The sequence below is a fragment of the Canis lupus genome, chromosome 27 (assembly GCF_048164855.1).
Source record: "Canis lupus baileyi chromosome 27, mCanLup2.hap1, whole genome shotgun sequence".
NCBI classification, from domain to species: domain Eukaryota; kingdom Metazoa; phylum Chordata; class Mammalia; order Carnivora; family Canidae; genus Canis; species Canis lupus.
In genome coordinates, this window is record NC_132864.1 from 26,288,135 (window position 1) to 26,306,970 (window position 18,836).

General features: G+C 49.3%; 1 protein-coding gene across 1 annotated transcript in view; it reads left to right on the forward strand.

The window, feature by feature from the left end:
- The window catches only part of MYO18B (myosin XVIIIB), a gene marked incomplete at its 5' end in the record, with an annotated part of 242,336 nt that extends 227,759 nt beyond the window's left edge, over positions 1-14,577 (forward strand). The window contains 2 exons of the mRNA XM_072801883.1: positions 10,914-12,168; positions 14,347-14,577. Coding sequence (XP_072657984.1) covers positions 10,914-12,156 — 1,243 coding nt within the window. The remainder of the gene's footprint in view (positions 1-10,913; positions 12,169-14,346) is intronic.
- Positions 14,578-18,836: the final 4,259 nt, after the last annotated feature.

The following is an 18,836-nucleotide window of genomic DNA, read 5'->3' on the forward strand; positions in this document are numbered from 1 at the left end:
TTTGACAAAAAAAGTTCTTAATTTTAATGTAACTAAGCATAGAATATTTTCTTTTATGGTTGGTTCTTTTCCTATCCCATTGAAAATTTATTTGCCTACTTCCAAATTATGAACATGTCCCCCTATGTTTTCTTACAAACACTGTATTGATTTAACTTTTATATCTGGATATACAATTCATCAGGAATTAATATTTATGGTATGAGGTAGAGGTTGAGATTCATTGCCATATGAATATCCAACTAGCCCTGTTGTGTATTTTAAAAGGAATCATATTTTTCACATTTTACAACCATATCATCTTCTATTAAATCAAGTGATTTATATATATATTTTAGACCCTGTTCTATTCCATTTTTCTACTTGTCCATCTTTGAGCTGATTTGCCATTGCCTTAGCTAATGTAGCTTTATATGTAAGTCTTGATATCTGCATGTGCAGACTTTTTACTCCCTTTGCTAAGTAAACATTTCTTCTTTGCTTTCCATGCCTGAGAGGATATGAAGATTTCATTCAAATTTCCTTCCAGTCATAAACTTGGATTAGTTGTTCCTCAACATCAGAAAATTACTCCAGGGACACCTGGGTGGCTCAGCGGTTGAGCATCTGCCTTTGGCTCAGGTCATGATCCCGGGGTCCTGGGATCGAGTCCTGCATTAGGCTCCTGAGCCTGCTTCTCCCTCTGCTTATGTCTCTGCCTCTCTCTCTCTGTGTCTCTCATAAGAGAGAAAGAAGAAAGAAGAAAGAAAGAAACATAACTCCAGAGGTAAAATGCCATAGTGCTGGGGTCACTTCAACATACTTCTCTCTTTCAAAATTTGACCCTTCAAGTCCTGGCTGCTTTGGTGCTCTCCAATGCCTGTAAATTTAAACTTAGCTTTTCTAGTTTTTCTAAGTGGAGATTCCCTCTGGAAAATCTAGTTTTATCATATCCAGAAAAGCTCATCTATCACACCCAGAAACTGAATGCTGAGCTAGACTTTTTACTCTCTTTGCTAAGTAAACATTTCTTCTTTGATTTCCATGCCTAAGAGGATATGAAGATTTCATTCAAATTTCCTTCCAGTCATAAACTTGGTGAATCTACTTTCCCTGTTAGACTGTAATCTTCTGTACTGCTAGGGCTATTGATCTTCGTATTGATGGCATCTGGGGTCATGGATTCAGTAAACGACTCTGGATGGATGTAAGGAGGGGTGGCTGGCTGGATGGCTGGATAATTTCCATCCACTTAAAACTACATTTTCATGAGGAACTGGGTCCTTTTTTGATTAAGTCTGGGTTTTTTTAATGACTATTTCCATTGCACCACATTCCACTGAGGCAATGTCAGTGAAAAGTGAAGGAATGCATTGAAAATTTGTTAAATATGTTGAACCCAAGTTGAATCTCCAATCCAGCTAGAGATTTTAATCCGTTGACATATCCAGTTTGTTATTTCAAAACATTGTGGAAATTGTATCAGAAGGTAAAGAAGTATAGGAGTGCCTGGGTGGTTCAGTCAGTTAAGAATCTGACTCTTGATTTCGACTCAGGTTGTGATCTCAGGGCTGTGAGATTGAGCCCCACATCAGGCTCTGTGCTCAGTGGGGAGTCTCCTTGGGATTCTCTCTCTCTCCCTCTGCCCCTCCCCCTTCCCTCTCTGAAGAAGAAGAAGAAGAAGAAGAAGAAGAAGAAGAAGAAGAAGAAGAAGAAGAAGAAGAGGAGGAGGAGGAGGAGGAGGAGGAGGAGGAATAGAACCAATACTTTCACTGTGTCATCAGAGTATGAACTGAGATATTCTCTTCCCTTCCAGGTATAGAATGAGTTCGGAGAAGCCCAGGTGGCTCAGCAGTTTAGCACTGCCTTCAGCCCAGGGCCTGATCCTGGAGACCCAGGATCGAGTCCCACGTCAGGCTCCCTGCATGGAGCCTGCTTCTCCCTCTGCCTGTGTCTCTGCCTCTCCCTCTCTCTCTCTCTCTCTCTCATGAATAAATAAATAAAATATTTAAGAGAAAAAAGAATGAGGAGTTCAAGCTAGCTGGGGTTTCAGCTCCCTTTCCATTCTGATATTCTAGAAGTTGATGAAATTCTATAGCAATGAAACAAAGCTTTTGGCTTGGGCTTAGACATGAAGCATTCACTCCAGATTGTGTGCCGGAAGTTGGCTTAGAATCTATTGTTTTTAAACTCAGAGAAGTGGGATTGGCTGGCTGAGAAGTAGGGCTGCTGGAGTCTGAATTAACCAGCTAGAGGAGTCAGATGGAGCCCTTTTGTTCATTCTTTCTACATTTCCACATGCTTCCCTTCCCTCTACACCTCCATTCCTTCATTCTTTCCCATCAGTGAATTTTCCTTGAGATGCTTTTCTAGATACCAGGGATTTGTAGAAGAATAATCCATTCTAGTTCATAATAATCTTGTTAGGGGTTATAAATAAGTCAACAAGCAATTGCGATCCCCAGCGATGGGGAAGCACAGGGGCTGTGGAAGCCAAAGGAGACACCTCACCCAGCCTGGGAGATGAGGGAAGGCTTTCTGGAGAAGGCTACAGTTGGTCTGAACATTGAAGGATGAGGAAAGATGTTTGTTTTGCTTTTTTTGTGTGTGTGGGTTTCATTGTAACATGGAATAGTGGTTCTTCCAAATCACCTGTAAGTATCACTCACCCTCTCTTTGTGTCCTTCCTACCTTCTTTCTTCTTATATATTCCTACTCCAGAAATATCTGGGCACCATCCATTCTATTACCCTCCACCTTAATTTGACAATGACCAATGTTTTGTGTATACACTTCATTTCTTCATTTCATTTAGTTCCTTTTATACTTCTATCCATATCTAAACACATTTTTTAAATGCTAAACAATGTGAAAGTAAGTTGAAAACATCATGGCGGTTCTCCTTCAAATACTTTCCCAACTTTCTCCTGAGAAGGACATTTCCTAACTACTATAACACTCTCCCATCTAAGAAAATGAAACAAACCAATAAGATCATCCAAGATCCCAATATCTATATTACCCCCAATATCCTAAAACTGTCTATATCACTGTACCCTATCAAAGATATTCATTGCATTTGGTTGTTGTTTCTTTAATCTCTCTTCTTAAAAAAAATTATTAGAGTTTCTTTGGGGGGGGACGTTTTAAGAAGGATTACAGAAAAATTAAGGGGTACCCATATACCCCCTCTCTTCCCACACACAGTTTTCCCTCTTTTATTCCCATCTTTGGTTAGCCTTTATTCTCTTGAAACTAGAATAGCCCTTCATCTCCTCTTCATCACACTGAAGTGGGTGTGTGCGTGTGCGTGCATGCATGCGTGCATGGGTGTGTTTTAATAGAGTATCAGGGATGGTTCTGATGGGCAACTGCATTCAAAAATAGCTGGTCCTAGTACCTGGGACCAAGTAGAATGTAGGGGTGAGGCCAAAGCAAAGTCTCCTGGTGCACAGGAGGTAGGTAGACAGCCATCTACTGAGGGCGGGTCACTGGATTGCTTTTGCCCCAGTGTCAAGGACTCAGCAGCCACTTAAGATCAGAGTCAACAGCAAGGAAGACTTGGGAGTTATCTTGTCTCATAGAAACCATCATGAAGAATATAGGATATAGGATCAAGATATCAAGAATGTAGGATATTTAGAGTCTGTTTCCTGTCTCAAGTCTTTGTACCTTTCTTCCAGGAGTAACCAGGCTCATTGCAGTTGAGCATGCTTCTTTGGTTATCCTACTCCGTGGCTTTCTCCTTGTTTTGAGTCTTCCAACTGGATAGCCTTTCTCATCCTTGGTTTCCTTGTCTGTGAGATTTAGATGATCAGCTCTTGCTTGCCAAGGGTTTTGCAGATTAAATAAGCTCATAACTTGGCAGGTTTGGGGGGGAGGGATGGTGATCCCTTTCTGGTGCTTAGCATGTCTTCCTTGATATCCCTGCCCAAACCCTACCCCCCTTCCAAAGCCTCACTCAACCCCAATGTCCCCCAGAAGGCCAAGTACACAGGCCCTGGCACCTCTCTCCCTTGCCAACCTCCTGCTGCAATTACCCTGAGGCTCAATTTACCCAGAACTTTTGTCCTACTGACCTTTCTTTGTGGGTCTATCCAGTTGCCACTCCTACCATGTGTTCTCCAGGAAGGAAAGGTGTCCTCTGCTGCCGTGAGCTCAGCCTAGCATTGTATACAGTCAGACTGAGAGGAGACCCTTGGCTCTACTACTTCCTCAGCAAGCCTACATGCCTCTCCCAGTCTCTGTTTCTTCATCTGTAAAATAGGCCAGCAAAGGGCAGGAGAGCGAGCAGCCAAGAGACATGGATCCTGGAATTGGACTCGTTGGCTTAAATCCATGTTCTCCCATGTATTACATGGCAAGTTGCATATCCTTCTGAGCCTCATTTGCGAAATGGGAAGATTACGATAGTGGATTATAATAGAAGACTATTGTGAAGATAAAATCAAGGAGTTTCTGCAAAGCCTAAAGGCACAGGCTACAGTAGCGATTATGCGGAATTCAGCAGCACCCTATAGGGACTTAATAAATGTCTCACGTTCCTACCACATCTTGCACAGTTGCCGGCACCATATCAATGTTTATTACAGATTATCCACCGTTGTGTTGGCCTTGGTCACAAAACCTTCAGGTCATTGTAAAACACATCTGGTTTCCCATCCCAGGCCTTGCTAGTATTAGAACATCTATACATTTTTAATTTCCTCTTGAATTTCAGGGTGAGGATGAAGAATGGGGGTGACAGCACATCTTGGGGGATGATTCATGGCGTCATTAAGTCTGCATCCAGTTTCCTATAGCTACAGTTGGCTCAAGCTCTGCCCAGACTCAGACCTGGGAATTATTTTTGCTGTGTAATGATGTCAAAAGCCGGTGAATCCCATATCTCTCCTTCACTTGGACCTCACTTTTTTGGTTCATTATGTCTCAGTGGACATTGAAATATATAAACATGTAGATATGAGTTCAACTAGTTGAGGTTTCCACTCAGCTTTCTACCGGGAGGGTGTAGGATGTCATGGAAGGAAAAGGCAAGAGGTTCAGATCTGGCTCACCAGGGTTCAAATCCAGGCTTTGCCACTTAGAAGTGTGACCTTGAGTAAATGGCTTCTCACCAGTGAGACTCAATTTCCTCATCTGAAAGATGGGGCAAGGATTCTGATTCTGATGAGATCGTGCATACAAATCACATGCATATAGAGGTCCTTTTTCATTCTTCACCTGATATTCATGGAGCGTCTACTCATGTGGTAAAATGCTGGAGCCTCATTCACAGGACAGCCTGGCAGGAACAGGAGTGTGGACCCTGCTGAGACACATGTCTCGGCAGCTGGCTCATTCTGCCACCCAACAGACCACTTTGATATGCTTGTCCTTCTTCTGTGCTGCTCAGATCAGGGTCATATATAGCAACTGCTTGTTCTTGAACCTCTGCCCTCAGTCTGGGGCCTTCTCTAGCCCTGATGGGCAGGGCCATTAAAGAAAAACAATCAAACAAGCATTAACATTTGTAAACATACATTTACTAAGAGCAGCATTTTGAACCGAATAAGTAACACATGCATGTTGAAGTGCACCACTCTTCGCCTTGCATGGAGTGCTGGGGGCAAGTGGCGGTAGACCCGGACAACACTCACAGGAACTGGCTATACCGATCATATATGTCCTCTCTGATGCCTCACAGATCCCTGTGAGATAGGGCATTATCATTCCCACTCTTCCAGCTGAGCAAGTTCCAGCTCTACACGAGACCTGGCTGGGCCAGAACAGAGCCATGATTTTAATCTGGACCTGTCTGCCTCTGAAGCCCATTTTCCTAGCCTAGGAGGTAAGAAAATGCAAATTCCAGTACATCTGGATGTTCATATCCTCATCTCCCTAATAAACCTTCAGAAGGTTAAGCCACTAATATAGCATTTTCAGCATTTCATGTTTCTTCATCAATTCACTTAATAAACATCAATTGGGCACCTACTAGGTGGTAGGCACTAGAGCTTAACCCACTCATCCAACACACAGTAGTTAAGTATCTATTAGGTGCCAGGGCACTGGCATTTCATTCATTAATTGAGCACATGTTTGTGGAGCAGCTACAGTGTGCTAGGATGCTGTTCTTGGCACTGGAGGATGGGGCAGTGAATATGACAGACAAAACCCCTGCCCCTTGGAGACCTTAATTCCACAACATTGCAACATTGACCTGATTTCCCACATTTCATAGCTGAAGACACTGAGGCTAAGAGATAGGTGACTGTCCCAAGGCCATGTGATTGGTGAGTGGCAGAAGCAAACCAAGCTTCAAGTGACAAATGTTATCTGGACAAGGTGACATAGGAAAAACTGTTAATTCTGTATCACATCGCGGGGCTCAAAGGAAGTTTACAGAGGACATTGCTACTGGCCGTGGGGTCATCTCTCCTGGGATTGGAACCCCACCTCTGTCATTTCCACTCATGTGTGCTTGGGGAGGTCACCACCCCCCTTGCTGTGCTTGAAGGTCATAAATCCTATCTCTGGAGTTGCTATAAAGATTATAAATGAACATGGCTGGCAGCTCCGGGAGAGCAGGAGGCCTATCGGATTGGTCTCTCTTGTAGGCGTGGCACTCAGCACAGTGCCTGGCACACAGTAGGTGCCCAGCCTAGAGGTGCCTGTTTCAATGACAACTGACTACCCCCTCCACTCAATTATGGGACCAGCCTGGTGTTGTGGCTAGATTCTCAGGGATGCCTGCTGGCTCCTTTCAGCAAGTATTCTAGAGAGCTATTGCTCTTCTGATAGACTAAAGGCCAGACAGCAGAAGTTCCCAAGATGCTTCTGGAATCTCTTCTTAGAGAAACAGCATGTCCCTGCCTAGCATTTGTCCATACCTGTCTCCCAGTAACTCAGAAAAACTTCTATCCATTATCGCTCGCCCTGGCCAAGGTTCTGGGAGGCAGGCACAGCGACATCTTGATTATCTGTCATCCATCTATCATGTGATGCTGATGGAGGAGAGTTCTATCTGAACCAAGCTGTCCAGTAAGGACAACTGGGGGAAAAATGAGTCTTCCCAGGTCCGTGGATGAAAACAGCAGGCTGGTTTGAAATATCAAAAGCCGCCTCAGAAATGGAGAGGACCTTCCCGCCTCAAAGGGCAGACCTGGGACCCTCCCCCTGAAGCCTGCAAGAGGGTGTCTGCATTCACATTAAATCCTGCGGTGTGCACACAGAAAGGGGTGGATGCAAGGAACTTCCGTACTTTGAGTGGAAATGCAGACGGGAAATAGACACCGGCATCGCAGAGACGTGGGTGGACTTCCGAATGGCAGATCCAGGAGGCAGTCCTCAGCCACCACTCCTTTCTTTCTCTGCTGCTGCCCTGCCCTCCCCTTCCCTGTGTCTCCTACTGCCCTCTCCTTCTATCCCCTCCTCCTTCCCCTCTGGCTCCCCAGGGGTCTACGAGCTTGGCTCGAGGTCCTGTTTCCACCCACCAGCTGAGGCTCTGACTGCACCAGACAACTCCAGGAAAGCAGGACCCAGCCCACCCCACCCCCAGAACACTGGGCCCTTGGGCTCCTCCGTGCAGCTCAGTGACCACCAGGCTGGGACACTTCGGCTTGCATCCCTTAAGGAAGGTGCTGCTTCTGGCGGGTCTTGGGGAAGGCAGTCAGGTCTGTCAGGTCTGGGGGATCTGGGCGTCCCCATGGGTCGGTCCTAGTGATCCTGTGCCGGGTGTCCTGGACACCAGCTCTCCCAGCCTGGGGCCTCCAGGCCCCCACTCCTAGGCTGCTGGTGGCCTGCTGTGCCCCCCAACCCATCCCTCCTTGGGTCAAAGACGAGGAGGGCAGATCCTCCCCTGCAGCCTGCACCTCTTCCCCATGACCCCTTGTCCCCACCTTTGCCCTCAGACACCCTCCTCCTTCCCTTCATCCCCCTACACTCCAGCCCCCATCCCTTCTCACCACAGCTGCTCACTTGCCTGTTTGCCTGCTTCCCACTTCCTTCTGCCCTTCCTCCCCTTCTCCTGTCCTTCTAGGTCCTCTTCCTTGTAGACCTATTTCCAAGGTAGACTTGATTCAGTTCAACAACATTTACTGAGCAGCTGCTGTGAGCTGGGCTCCGTGCCAAGTCAGGGGGAGCGGGGAGGAGAGCCTGCACAGTCCTGACAGAATGGCTGGCGGGTGGGGGCTCCCCAACTCCTCTCTTTTTGCTTTTTTCTACTTCTTCTTCCTTCTTTCCTCCTCCTCCTTCTTAAGCCTCCTCCTTCTTCCTTCTTTCCCCCTCTTCCTCCTCCTCCTCCCCTTCTTCCTACTCCCCTCCCTCCACTTTCTTCTCTTCTTCCCTTCCTCCTCCTTCTCCCCATCTTCCCCTCTTCCCCTTTTTCTCCTCCTCCCCTTCTTCCTCCTCCCCCTTTCCTCCTCTCCACCTCCTTCCTCCTCTTTCCTCCTTCTCCTCTTCCCCTCCCTCCTCCTCCCCCCTTCCTCCTCTTAACTCCTCTTTCATCCCTCTCCCCATGCCCTGTCCTGGCACCCACAGCCAGCACTCAAGGTGGGAGCTGGGGTGAGTGGGGTATCAGCACCCCAGGAGACTCAGGAACAGGAGCCTAAATCGCACCATCCCCGCATGGCAGGTGATGAATGGGCCTGAGCACCTGAGACACATTCATCAATGCCCACCTCCCTTCAGGGCCAAGGCAGGACAGAAATGACTTTTGTTGGCTCTGGTGGTAGCCCATTGCCCCTGGCAGCTCCGAGCTGTTTATTTTTAAAAATCAATAAATAAAAATAAAAAGTAAAGATAAAGCAAAGAGCGAGAAGGCTGTCTCGCCATGTGCTCGGGGAGGGATTCCAAGGCAATGATATTGACCATACACCTTCGGGTCCTCATAAAGGGGGCACTCCAGCCCACGTCCAGTGGTGACAGAGCTGGAGGTGACAGCCAAGAAACGGGAAAGGAGGCAGATGCTCTTGGCAAATGGTGTGGCTGCTGTCTTAGCACATGGGGACCAAGCTTTCTCAGGAACGATGAGCAGCCAGGTCACCTGCTCACTCACTCCTCTGCTCATCCCTCCTGGAGCTTGAACTGAGGCTTTCACGGAGTCCAGCTGTGATTAGGCTCGAGATTCAGAGATTCCTAGGAGTCTTAAGGATCACCATGAGCTGTTTGTGATCCATGATGCACAGCTGTTAGTTATTGGTTCTTAATTATTCATCTCGCCCCCATTCTTTGAGGAGCTAGGTGCCAGCCATCGTGCCCCAGCGCTTTTCTTTCATTCCTGTGACTTCACATGTCAGCACCATGCCTGCGTGCATCTCTTGCAGACTGGAAGCTGGATGGGCTTGTTCAAGACAGGAGGCTGGGAAAGGAGTGGGGAGCATGCCTCTGCCAGAGAAGTCCGGAGGATGGGGAAGAGAGTGGGTGACAGAGGTAGCTCACCTAGACCACCACCTTGACCCTGTGGTCGCCCCCATCATGACCATGACTTTGACCCTCCACCTAGCTGACCAAGGGAAGAAGGAGAAGCAGATGAACACAGCCAGCCCTGTGCCTGTCGCTCATGGAACTCTGTAACAGAGCATCATTGCCATGGTGACCTCCCACAAGCCAAGGTCCAGGGAGGCTCCTGCCAACCCCAGAAGAGAGAGCCATATGGGAAGGTTGAAGCTTTGGCTTCGGGAGCTCAGGAAGGCAGGTCCCTACCCATGTCCCTAGAAAGGACCCTGATCCCCTTACCCCGTCTGTACCTTCCTATCAATCTGGGTATCTCCTCTAGGGACCATCGGCTTGGCTCCCTGAACAGATTAAAAAGCACTTTGGGTCATTGTGGTCCTCTCTTTTCCTTCTAAACTGTCCCGTGTGGTCGAGGTGGAAATGGTGATATCATACCACAGCGAGCAAGAAGCCCTCCCCAGAGTCTTGTGCCAGAATCCCAACCACCCCTTATGTAAAGGGGGCTGAATCCCATTGTTACAGTTGGAGCAACAGTGTAGAGAAGCAGGATAATGACGAGAAACCTGCCTAAACATGGCCCTTGGCCATAATCAGGCTCTAGCCCCTGACTTTGTCCGCCATGCCAAAGCTCTGACATTCATCCCCCTTTTGCTTTTTCATAAATTATAAAACTTTGCCATGGATGAGAAGGGGGGTCATTTCTCTTAGGGGGAGGACAAATGGGTTTTATTTATTAAAGGAATGGTTGATGGACTCCGGTCTCTCTCCTGTAAAGATGCCCTTTATTTTATAGTCTATAATTTCACCTCGCTGCAAGGCTCCTACTTTTCAGAGGGGGAGTGTTCTTGGCTCAGCTGCTACAAAATGCCTCTGCATCAGAGCCAAGCCTGGTATAGTCCCGGAATAGAAACCGTCTGTCCTCTTGTGTATAGACTTGGTTTCGTGTCTATTTTATGAAAATCTTTCCCTTTTGGGGGGACTGTGTTTTTACCTCCACCTCATAAGATAATCAAGGGTGTTGTGGAGCACCCCCACTGAGACGTATTTGGGTCACTGACTCTCAGAAGCCCTGCTTGGTGTAGGACCTTCCTCTGGGCTTGGCCCTAAATAAATAAATAGCCCCCCATGAATCCCCCTAGAGTCTTCAAGAAGTAAACCACTTATTTCGCAGCAGGTTCTGGGATGGCAGGTCCTATCGTGTCAGATATGATGGCTCATAAATCCAAGTCACCTGTCCTAACTGCAGTTTTAATCCACTCACACGTGCTTAGCTGGGTTTAATTATAGGCAGAAATTGCATTTCTTTGCACACAAGAAATCACTTACATGGCTTGAATTTACGCATTAAATGATTCTGTTCATTTGAGAGTGTGGTAGGGGTGGTGTGTCCAAAGAAAAATAGTATTAGCGCCTATGCTGAGCGGCTCTCACACCAGTTGCACAGATTGTATGCGTTGCACGGTTTCCACTGACCGCATGCATGTGTCTTCCTGGCGCAGGATGAACGAGGAAGCCGGGGATGCAGAGAGGTCCCAGGCGGCGTCCGCCTTGAGCAGAGCCCGGACGGTGCAGAGCCAGACCTCGGGGGACAAGTCTGTTTCTCCCCTCTGCCTCCGACGGCAAAAGTACTACCATCTGGGGGACGGCGACGAGCGTGGTGGGCAGAGAAAGTCCACGGAGAGATTGGGAGCGCGGTCTTCTTCCCCGGCTTCTCAGAGCGCAGATGCGTCCCCAGCGTCCAGGGAAAAGCTGCCCAGCCCCTCGGCAGCCCTGTCGGAGTTTGTGGAGGGTCTCCGGAGGAAGAGAGCTCAGAGGGGCCAGGGGTCCCCACTGGGCCTGGAGGACTGGCCCACTCTACCCATTTACCAGACCACCGGGGCCTCCACGCTGCGGAGGGCCAGGGCGGGCAGCGACGCTGGAGACCTCTCGCTGAGGCCTGGGGCCAAGGCAGCAGCCCCGGAGCCCCAGGGCGCCTGCGGGACGTCGTCGGCCGGGCTCCTGCGGTCCACCAGCCTGAAATGCATCTCTTCCCAGGGCACGGAGGGCACCCCCCTGCTGCCTGAGAAGCTGAAGACCCGGTTCAGCTCCTGCGAGTCCCTCTTCGAATCAGGGCAGAACGTGGGGAGAAAACTGAGCTCCCCAAGCACAGCCAGGGACACGCTCTTGTCACCCACACTGCGCCCTCGGAGGCGCTGCCTGGAGTCCTCACTCGAAGATGCGGGCTGTCCAGACCTGGGGAAGGAGCCACTCGTCTTCCAGAACCGCCAGTTTGCCCACCTAATGGGGGAATCCCTGGACAGCGATCCTTTCACCTGGAAGGTCCCAAGCCTCAACTACGAACGCAAGACCAAAGTGGATTTCGATGACTTCCTCCCGGCCATCCGGAGGCCTGAGACTCCTGTGTCCTTGACCAGAGCAGCCAAAGAGGGTCCAGACAGTCCACGGCGTTCACGCATCCACTTTGAGACAGAGGAGGCCGACCGGAACGTTCTCTCAGGGATCAAGACCATTTTGAAAAAGAGTCCGGAGTCCAAGGAGGACCCTGCTCACCTCTCTGACTCGTCGTCCTCCTCCAGCTCCATCTTGTCTTTCAAAAGCGCCGACAGCATCAAGAGCCGACCAAGGATGCCACGGCTGGAGGGTGATGGTGGCGAGCGAACGTCCCCCGAGCACAGAGAGCCGGGGGTGGGGACAAAAGACGAGGATGTGGAGAGCATAATGAAGAAATACCTCCAGAAGTAGGAGCCAGTACAGGTAAAAAGCAACGGGCGGGGGCCGTTCTGGGGGGAGTGAACACCAAATAGCCCGCCCAGGCCTGCCAGCCTGGAGAAAACCTGTCGCTGCCACTGCCTTCCACGCTGTGCATGATTTCTCTAGAGACGACGGGCTTTAGAGGTTTTTGCAGAAATAATGAGTTGCTGCATCCAAAGTGCTCTACTAGGTGCCACTGACTCCTTAGTACTTTAAAATGCAGACCCATCAGAAAGCCAGAGGGTCCTGTGGGGCAATGCTAAAGAAGGTTCTGGGTCTTCAGTTTCCCCACTCTTGTCTTGTCTCTCCAGGCCTCCATTCCACCTGGAGCTGGAGGAGCCGTGGTGGTGCTCTGTCCACATTAATGATGGCAGATCTTGTGAGCTAGGCTCAGGCCAGGGTAGAAGGGGCTCTGGGAATAGTGGAGTCCAACTCTTGCATTAAATATCCAGAGAGAAACTGAGGCCCCAGGTAGGGGTTGGCGGAAGGGGAAGGAGTGAGAGCAAAGGTCCCAGAGCAGCACTGGGAGAAGTAGGGCTGCTCTCTGCCTTCTCTCCTACCCCAGTGCTAACCCTGGAACTTCTCCAGACTGAAGGTAGGAAGAGGAATCCATTGCTCATAATGGCTTACATTTGTTGGGTGTACATATCAAACAGGTGAGTTAAGATCCACGGTCACCCCCAAAAGGAGGTTAGTATGATTTATTCCCATTTCACACATTGGCAAACTGAGTCAAAGAGGTCAAGCCACTTGTACGAAGTTACCCAGGTGGAACTGGCATTCAAAACTCCAGAATCCCCACTGGTGACCCTAATACATGTTCCCAGCATGCACAGGAGTAAATGCAGAGCCTCCGTGACGGAGCTGGATCTTTAAAGAGGTTGCCTCCCTCGACATCACAACCATCTACACTTAAAGGGATGTTGGAACTCCTCAGCTCCAACCTCCCCAGTAAAACAAATGAAGGAGACCTCAAGATCAAGGCCCCTCCCCACCACAAAGTGAGTCTGCTGCCAACCCAGCCACTTTGACCTCCAGTTTTGTGCTCTTTGCCCTGACGCAGGGCTGGCCCCTGACAAGTCCTTCCAGAGCACGTTTCAAACCTTGGGGCCCTGGGCATTTCCAGTTCACAGCTCCAGGCTGAAAGGCAAAGCCAGTTAGGGGAAAGTTGGGCATCAGCGGAGGACATGTGAGCACCTCCCTCCTGGTCCAGACACAAGGCAAACCCTCTGCCCGCTAATAACATGCGGCCTCCAGAGATCTCTTAGCCACTGAACTGGAAGCAGCTCCAGGCCTTGCCTCCCTCCCTAGCCCCCCTTCCAGAGGCCCCCTGGACCCAAGCGAGCCACCCGGCCTCCACTTCCATAGACCTGCTACTTCGAGAGCCACCCTCAGCCCATCAAAAAGCCATTGCCCCTTCTGTGAAGATGGGCTTGGACTGTATCAGAGCAAATTAATTTGACTTAACATGGCCTTCTCTCTGCTCTCAATTACCGGGAAGAGATGTGATATTCATTTACATTATTATGCTCTCGGGGACACAGAAAGCAGTTTCAAAGGCCAAGTAAAGGGCACACGTCCATAAGGAGAACAGTTCTTAGCAGAAGTCATCACAGAACATCTTGTCTCTGCCATTTTTTTTTTTTTAAACTCAAGTCCTCCCTCCCAGCGGTGCTCACCGTGATAACAGAGCACCTGCCAAAAAAATCCTCCACGCTGGAGGCTTGAACTGAACAACACAGCCCCGGCTCCCATAAGGCAAATGTATTAGGGGATTCAGAACCAAGCAAGCTCCCTCAAAGCTCACGTCTTCCTTGTAACTGGCCATGAGATCTTAGGCAAATGATGTGACCTGGCCAAGCACCTGTGTCCACAGCTCAAGGGCAGGGCAAATAATACCACCCCCCAAAGTAACACTGTGAGTTTGATGTGAGTGCCAGACATCCCCACCCTCGGGGAAGTGTCATTTTGTGCCGAGCTCAGACATTTGGCCCTTTGGGAGCTGTATCCTACGTGTGTCTCCACTCGTTCCCCTTCTGCTGCCTACGATCCTTCATTCCTCTGGGAACGGGTGGTGTCTCTGCAGGAGTGTCACCTGGGGATTTGGGACGCTAGGGCCTCCACCCCCAAAACACACCTCCTGCAACCCATTGATCCACTCTGACCTGCGTTTGTTTACAGCCTCCTGAGATGTACTGCCGTTGAAGACTTCCTGACTCCATAACTGTCTGGGGAGAGAGAGAGAGAGAGAGAGAGAGAGAGACCAGCCAGACCTCCCCAGGGACCCTCAGTCCAGAGCCAGCCAGCATGGCTGTGCTTGAGAGGCAAGAGGGGCCCAGCAGGAGGCATATCCCTCAGGCATGGGGATCCCAGCATGCTTGGTCTGTACAAAATAAAGCCATGGCTCCTTGACATCCATGTTTCCTCTCTGTTCTGTGATCATGGGACTCTGGAGGTTTCTACAGGGAAGGAGGGGTCCAGCACGGGTAGAAGGGTTCCAAGGAATGGAATCAGCCCAAACTGTTTGTAGTTTTGAGTGCATACTGCTATTTCTCTCCCCTACATAACTCCAGGCAATGGCCTTACTCGTCTTCCCTTGGCTGAGTCAAATCAAGTGCCACCTCCTCCAGGAAGTTTTCCCTGATACATCGAACTGAAATAAATGCTCTTTCTCCATTCTCCCTTAATTCTCCTCTTTACCTCTATCATGGTTTCCTTGTCTGTCTGCATTGTGTATATACGTGTGGGCAAGAAATTTGGATGAATTAATGAATGAACGAACCAACTGAAAAAGTTAAGGAACTTTTTCGTGTGACACACCGACATGAATGCATCCCCACAAACGTGCACCCGTATCAGCACTCAAGCACCTGTGAGCGTCTGCTCAGAGCCCACCACGCACATGCAAATATGTGCATGTACCACACACTACACTTGTATAAGCACGTCTAGAGCTTGGATACGTGCTTCTTCAACACTCTTGAAGTATTATATTAAAAGTGTAGGCTAGTGTTTATTATTCACATGCTACGTTGGACACTGTACTAAGCATTTTACATGGAGCATCACACCACAACTTTAGAAATAGTCCTGGGAGATAAATGTACTTATTATTCCTTGTTTACAAAAGCAATGCCAGCTTATGCCCACAGGAAGATGCCAATGCTACCTCTATTAAATTCCCATGGGCATAGACTTTGTCCTACCCCCAATGTGCCCCTATCCCTGGGACACCTCCGGGATAGCCAATCAGAGCTCCCTCTGTGTGTTAGTTTGCTAGGGCTGCTGTAACAAAGTACCACAAAGTGGGTGGCTTAAACCACAAACGTATCGCCCTATGGTTTTGGGGGCTAAAAGTCCAAGAGGCAGGTGTCAGTAGGTCTGGTTTCTTTGGACATCTCTCCTTGGCTTGTAGACAGCGACTTCTCCCTGTGTTCACATGGCCTGTCTGCATGCATCCCTCCTCATCTCCCCGTGTGTCTAAATGTACCCTTCTTATAAGGACACCAGTCAGCTTGGATTGGGGCAATGCAAAAGGATTCGCTTTACCAGAATCACCCCTCTCAAAGTCCCAACTGCAAATACAGTCACATTCTGAAGTGGTTTGCGTCAGGGCTTCCCCATGCACAGTTTGTAGAGATCATAATTCAGCTCATAACCTGTGCTCTGCAAAAGTAGGTGGTAATTTAATTTGCTAATAGTGTGCATTATTCATGTAGTGATCAGATAAATATGTCCCAAGCTCCCAGTTTGGTCCCCAAATGAAAGCAATTATAGAACTCAAGAAAAGATTTGCATTGCCTTCTTGGCATTGGAGATTTGCGGGCATTTTTAGGGCCTGGAACCTGTGAGTTTCCAGGAGCTTCGTTTCCTGTGCCAGCAGGATTCCTCATTGAACCAATATTTGTTGGGCACCTGCTAAGTGCCAGGCACTGTTCCCCACAGGGGGGATCCATGGTAAGCAGTCAGAGCCCCTCCTGCATGTCTAGAGGGAACATCCTACCTGGGGAGACAGGCAGTAAGCAGAAAATAAATGTTTTCAGAGAACGAGAAGCGCGATAAAGAAAAATAAGGATGAAATTATCTTGCGAGTTCTGTGAGTTCTCTGTTAAAAATTTACTGGACAATTTATTTTATGAAGTCCATTTTGGTAAAGGAGAAACCTGTCATTATTCTTCAATGATGTGTGAGCAGTGCATCCAAAAAGGTTAAACCCAAGTCATAGCAGCAAATCTCCCCTCACTGTTGCGCAGGAGACGGAAACCCCAAAGATGCTCCCTCGTTAGAAGTGAGCTTAACATCCCGGAAGATGATGACTGCCCCCTTGCCCCTCAGATCCCCCCAACTCAACACGGCCTGATGCAGAAGCTACTGACTCAGTTTGGTCTTCCTCCTCGGAAGCCACCTGCAGAAACCCCCAGGTGGACCCTGGTGTCACATTGCATCTTGTTCAGCCCAGGACCCAGTGCAGTAAGTGCCACCCAAGCCACCACTTCTTTTTTTTTTTTTTTTAAATTTTTATTTATTTATGATAGTCTCACAGAGAGAGAGAGAGAGGCAGAGACACAGGCAGAGGGAGAAGCAGGCTCCATGCACCGGGAGCCCGACGTGGGATTCGATCCCGGGTCTTCCAGGATCGTGCCCTGGGCCAAAGGCAGGCGCCAAAGCACTGCGCCACCCAGGGATCCCACCACTTCTATATGAATATCAAAATGGCTCATGCCCTTGGCTCCGCCATCCCCTCCCTGTGTGACCTCAGCCAGTTCCTTCTTTCTGGGCCCTCCTTCCCTCATCTGTGCAAGGGGTCTGGAACTCATAGCAACCGGCCCACCAGCACCTTGTGAAGTCCACACTCCCCAAAGCACAGTGTCCGGCATGTCAGCTCACAGTAAGCATGGCTGCTCCGTTGACCTTCGGGCATCCTGGCTCCCTGATGCCCAAGTTGGAGGCTCCATCTGCACGGCCATGCCCTCCAGGGGCTTCCCTGCCAGCATAACCGAAGTTATTTGAGAGGTGAGAGTGGTTAAGCAGCCATCCCAAATGTCTCCTCTTGTTTCTGTGCCCAGGATCTTAAAAGAACCCTATAGTTTCAGGACAAGAAGAAAGAAACTTGGGGTAATTTTACAGGAAAGGCAAGTGGGACTCAGAGAGGGAAAAGATGTGTCCAAAGGCAGATCTGAATTTAAGACCCAGTTAACATTTTTTCATTTAGTAAATATTTACAGATCTTCCCACCACCCCCACGTGCTGGGCTCTGTTGCAGGCACTGAAGATAAGGCTGAGGCTGGGGTGGGAGGAGGGCTGCCTTTGCGAAGCTTACGTCTTACGAGAATAATAACCTTGGAGTTAGGCATTGGCTGTGCCCACATCACCTGATGTCCTGTCCATCATCCACCTGCTACGGGTCATCCTCCTGTGTCTGCACCATCCCATCCCTGCCCAGATGCTCCGCAGGCCACCGGAGATCCGGCCCTGTCCCAGACCCATGGCCAACTGCACAGTTTAGGGCTGAGGAATTGAGGTTTGTATTCTTTCCTAATCTCAGGGATCATTCCGTGGAAAGAACAAGAGAAGGAAGACATTGCAGCTGGGAGAGGCAGATGCCAGAGGATGTCGGCTGTGGCCATGGATGGCTCTAGATATGATTAATGGCTTAACCAGGCTCCCGCTGTTGTCTTTAGGAGATGACAGGCAGCTGAGGCTCTGTTCCCACCACCCCTGTCCCGGTTGCTTATTCACCTGTCAGCGTGGGCAGCTCCCTTCAGAGCACAGTGCCAGATGCTAAGCAGTAGCCTTGGTGACAAGGTGAGGTGGTGACCTTGTCACCCTGTGTTCAGAGCCACCAACAGCTCCCACTCCTCATATGTCGGCAAGAAGCTAGGTGCTGTGCTCAGGGGTATTTAACATCACTTCTAAGAGGCAGATGGTTGGGGGTCCACTGCTCTATCAATCACCCCTCACGTTCTATTCATGCAAGATAAAATTAAAAATGACTCAGGTGCTGCTTTATGACGGCCACATGAAGGCCCAGTACCCCCTTTCTGGGTTCTGATAAAACCGTGCTCATACTGCTTGCCATCAGCTTGGAGAGTTCAGTGGAGCAGCTTATATCAACCCTCCCCATCTCGAATCTCCTGTAATCTCAAGTCTGTGATCTTCCTGTTCTGGCTGGCCACAAAGGGTGGAAGGGGAGTGGCAGGGATGCAGCTGTGCTTGCAGAAAGCCCTTGGCCTTATGTCGTTCCCACCTGTCCTTGGGAGCATCTGCTGCAAGAGGTGGAAGGATGCTGGGGTGTGCAACCCTGTAAGGCACAGTGGTCTTACCCCCTGGTACACTCAGTCCAGAGACTATAGCTGGTTCTCACCAATTCAATGAATAACAGTTCTTCATGCTCAATGGGTGAATCAGAGGAGAGGGTTGGAGGGTCCACCCCGCAGTCAGACATTGAGGTTCAGGAAGAACGTGAGAAGGACAAGTGAAGCTGTGATCTGAATCCAAAGCCCTGACTCCTAAGCCCACCATTCTTATAAGAAGACCACTGGCCAAGCTTGGTAGTGTAGACTGTGATTCCCACAAGGCCAGCTGGTAGCATGGGCCTATGGGGAATATCGCTTCTCCTTCCGCCATATCTCTCTGGCCAAAGTCAGCTCCACTTGCTCCATCTGGAGGTC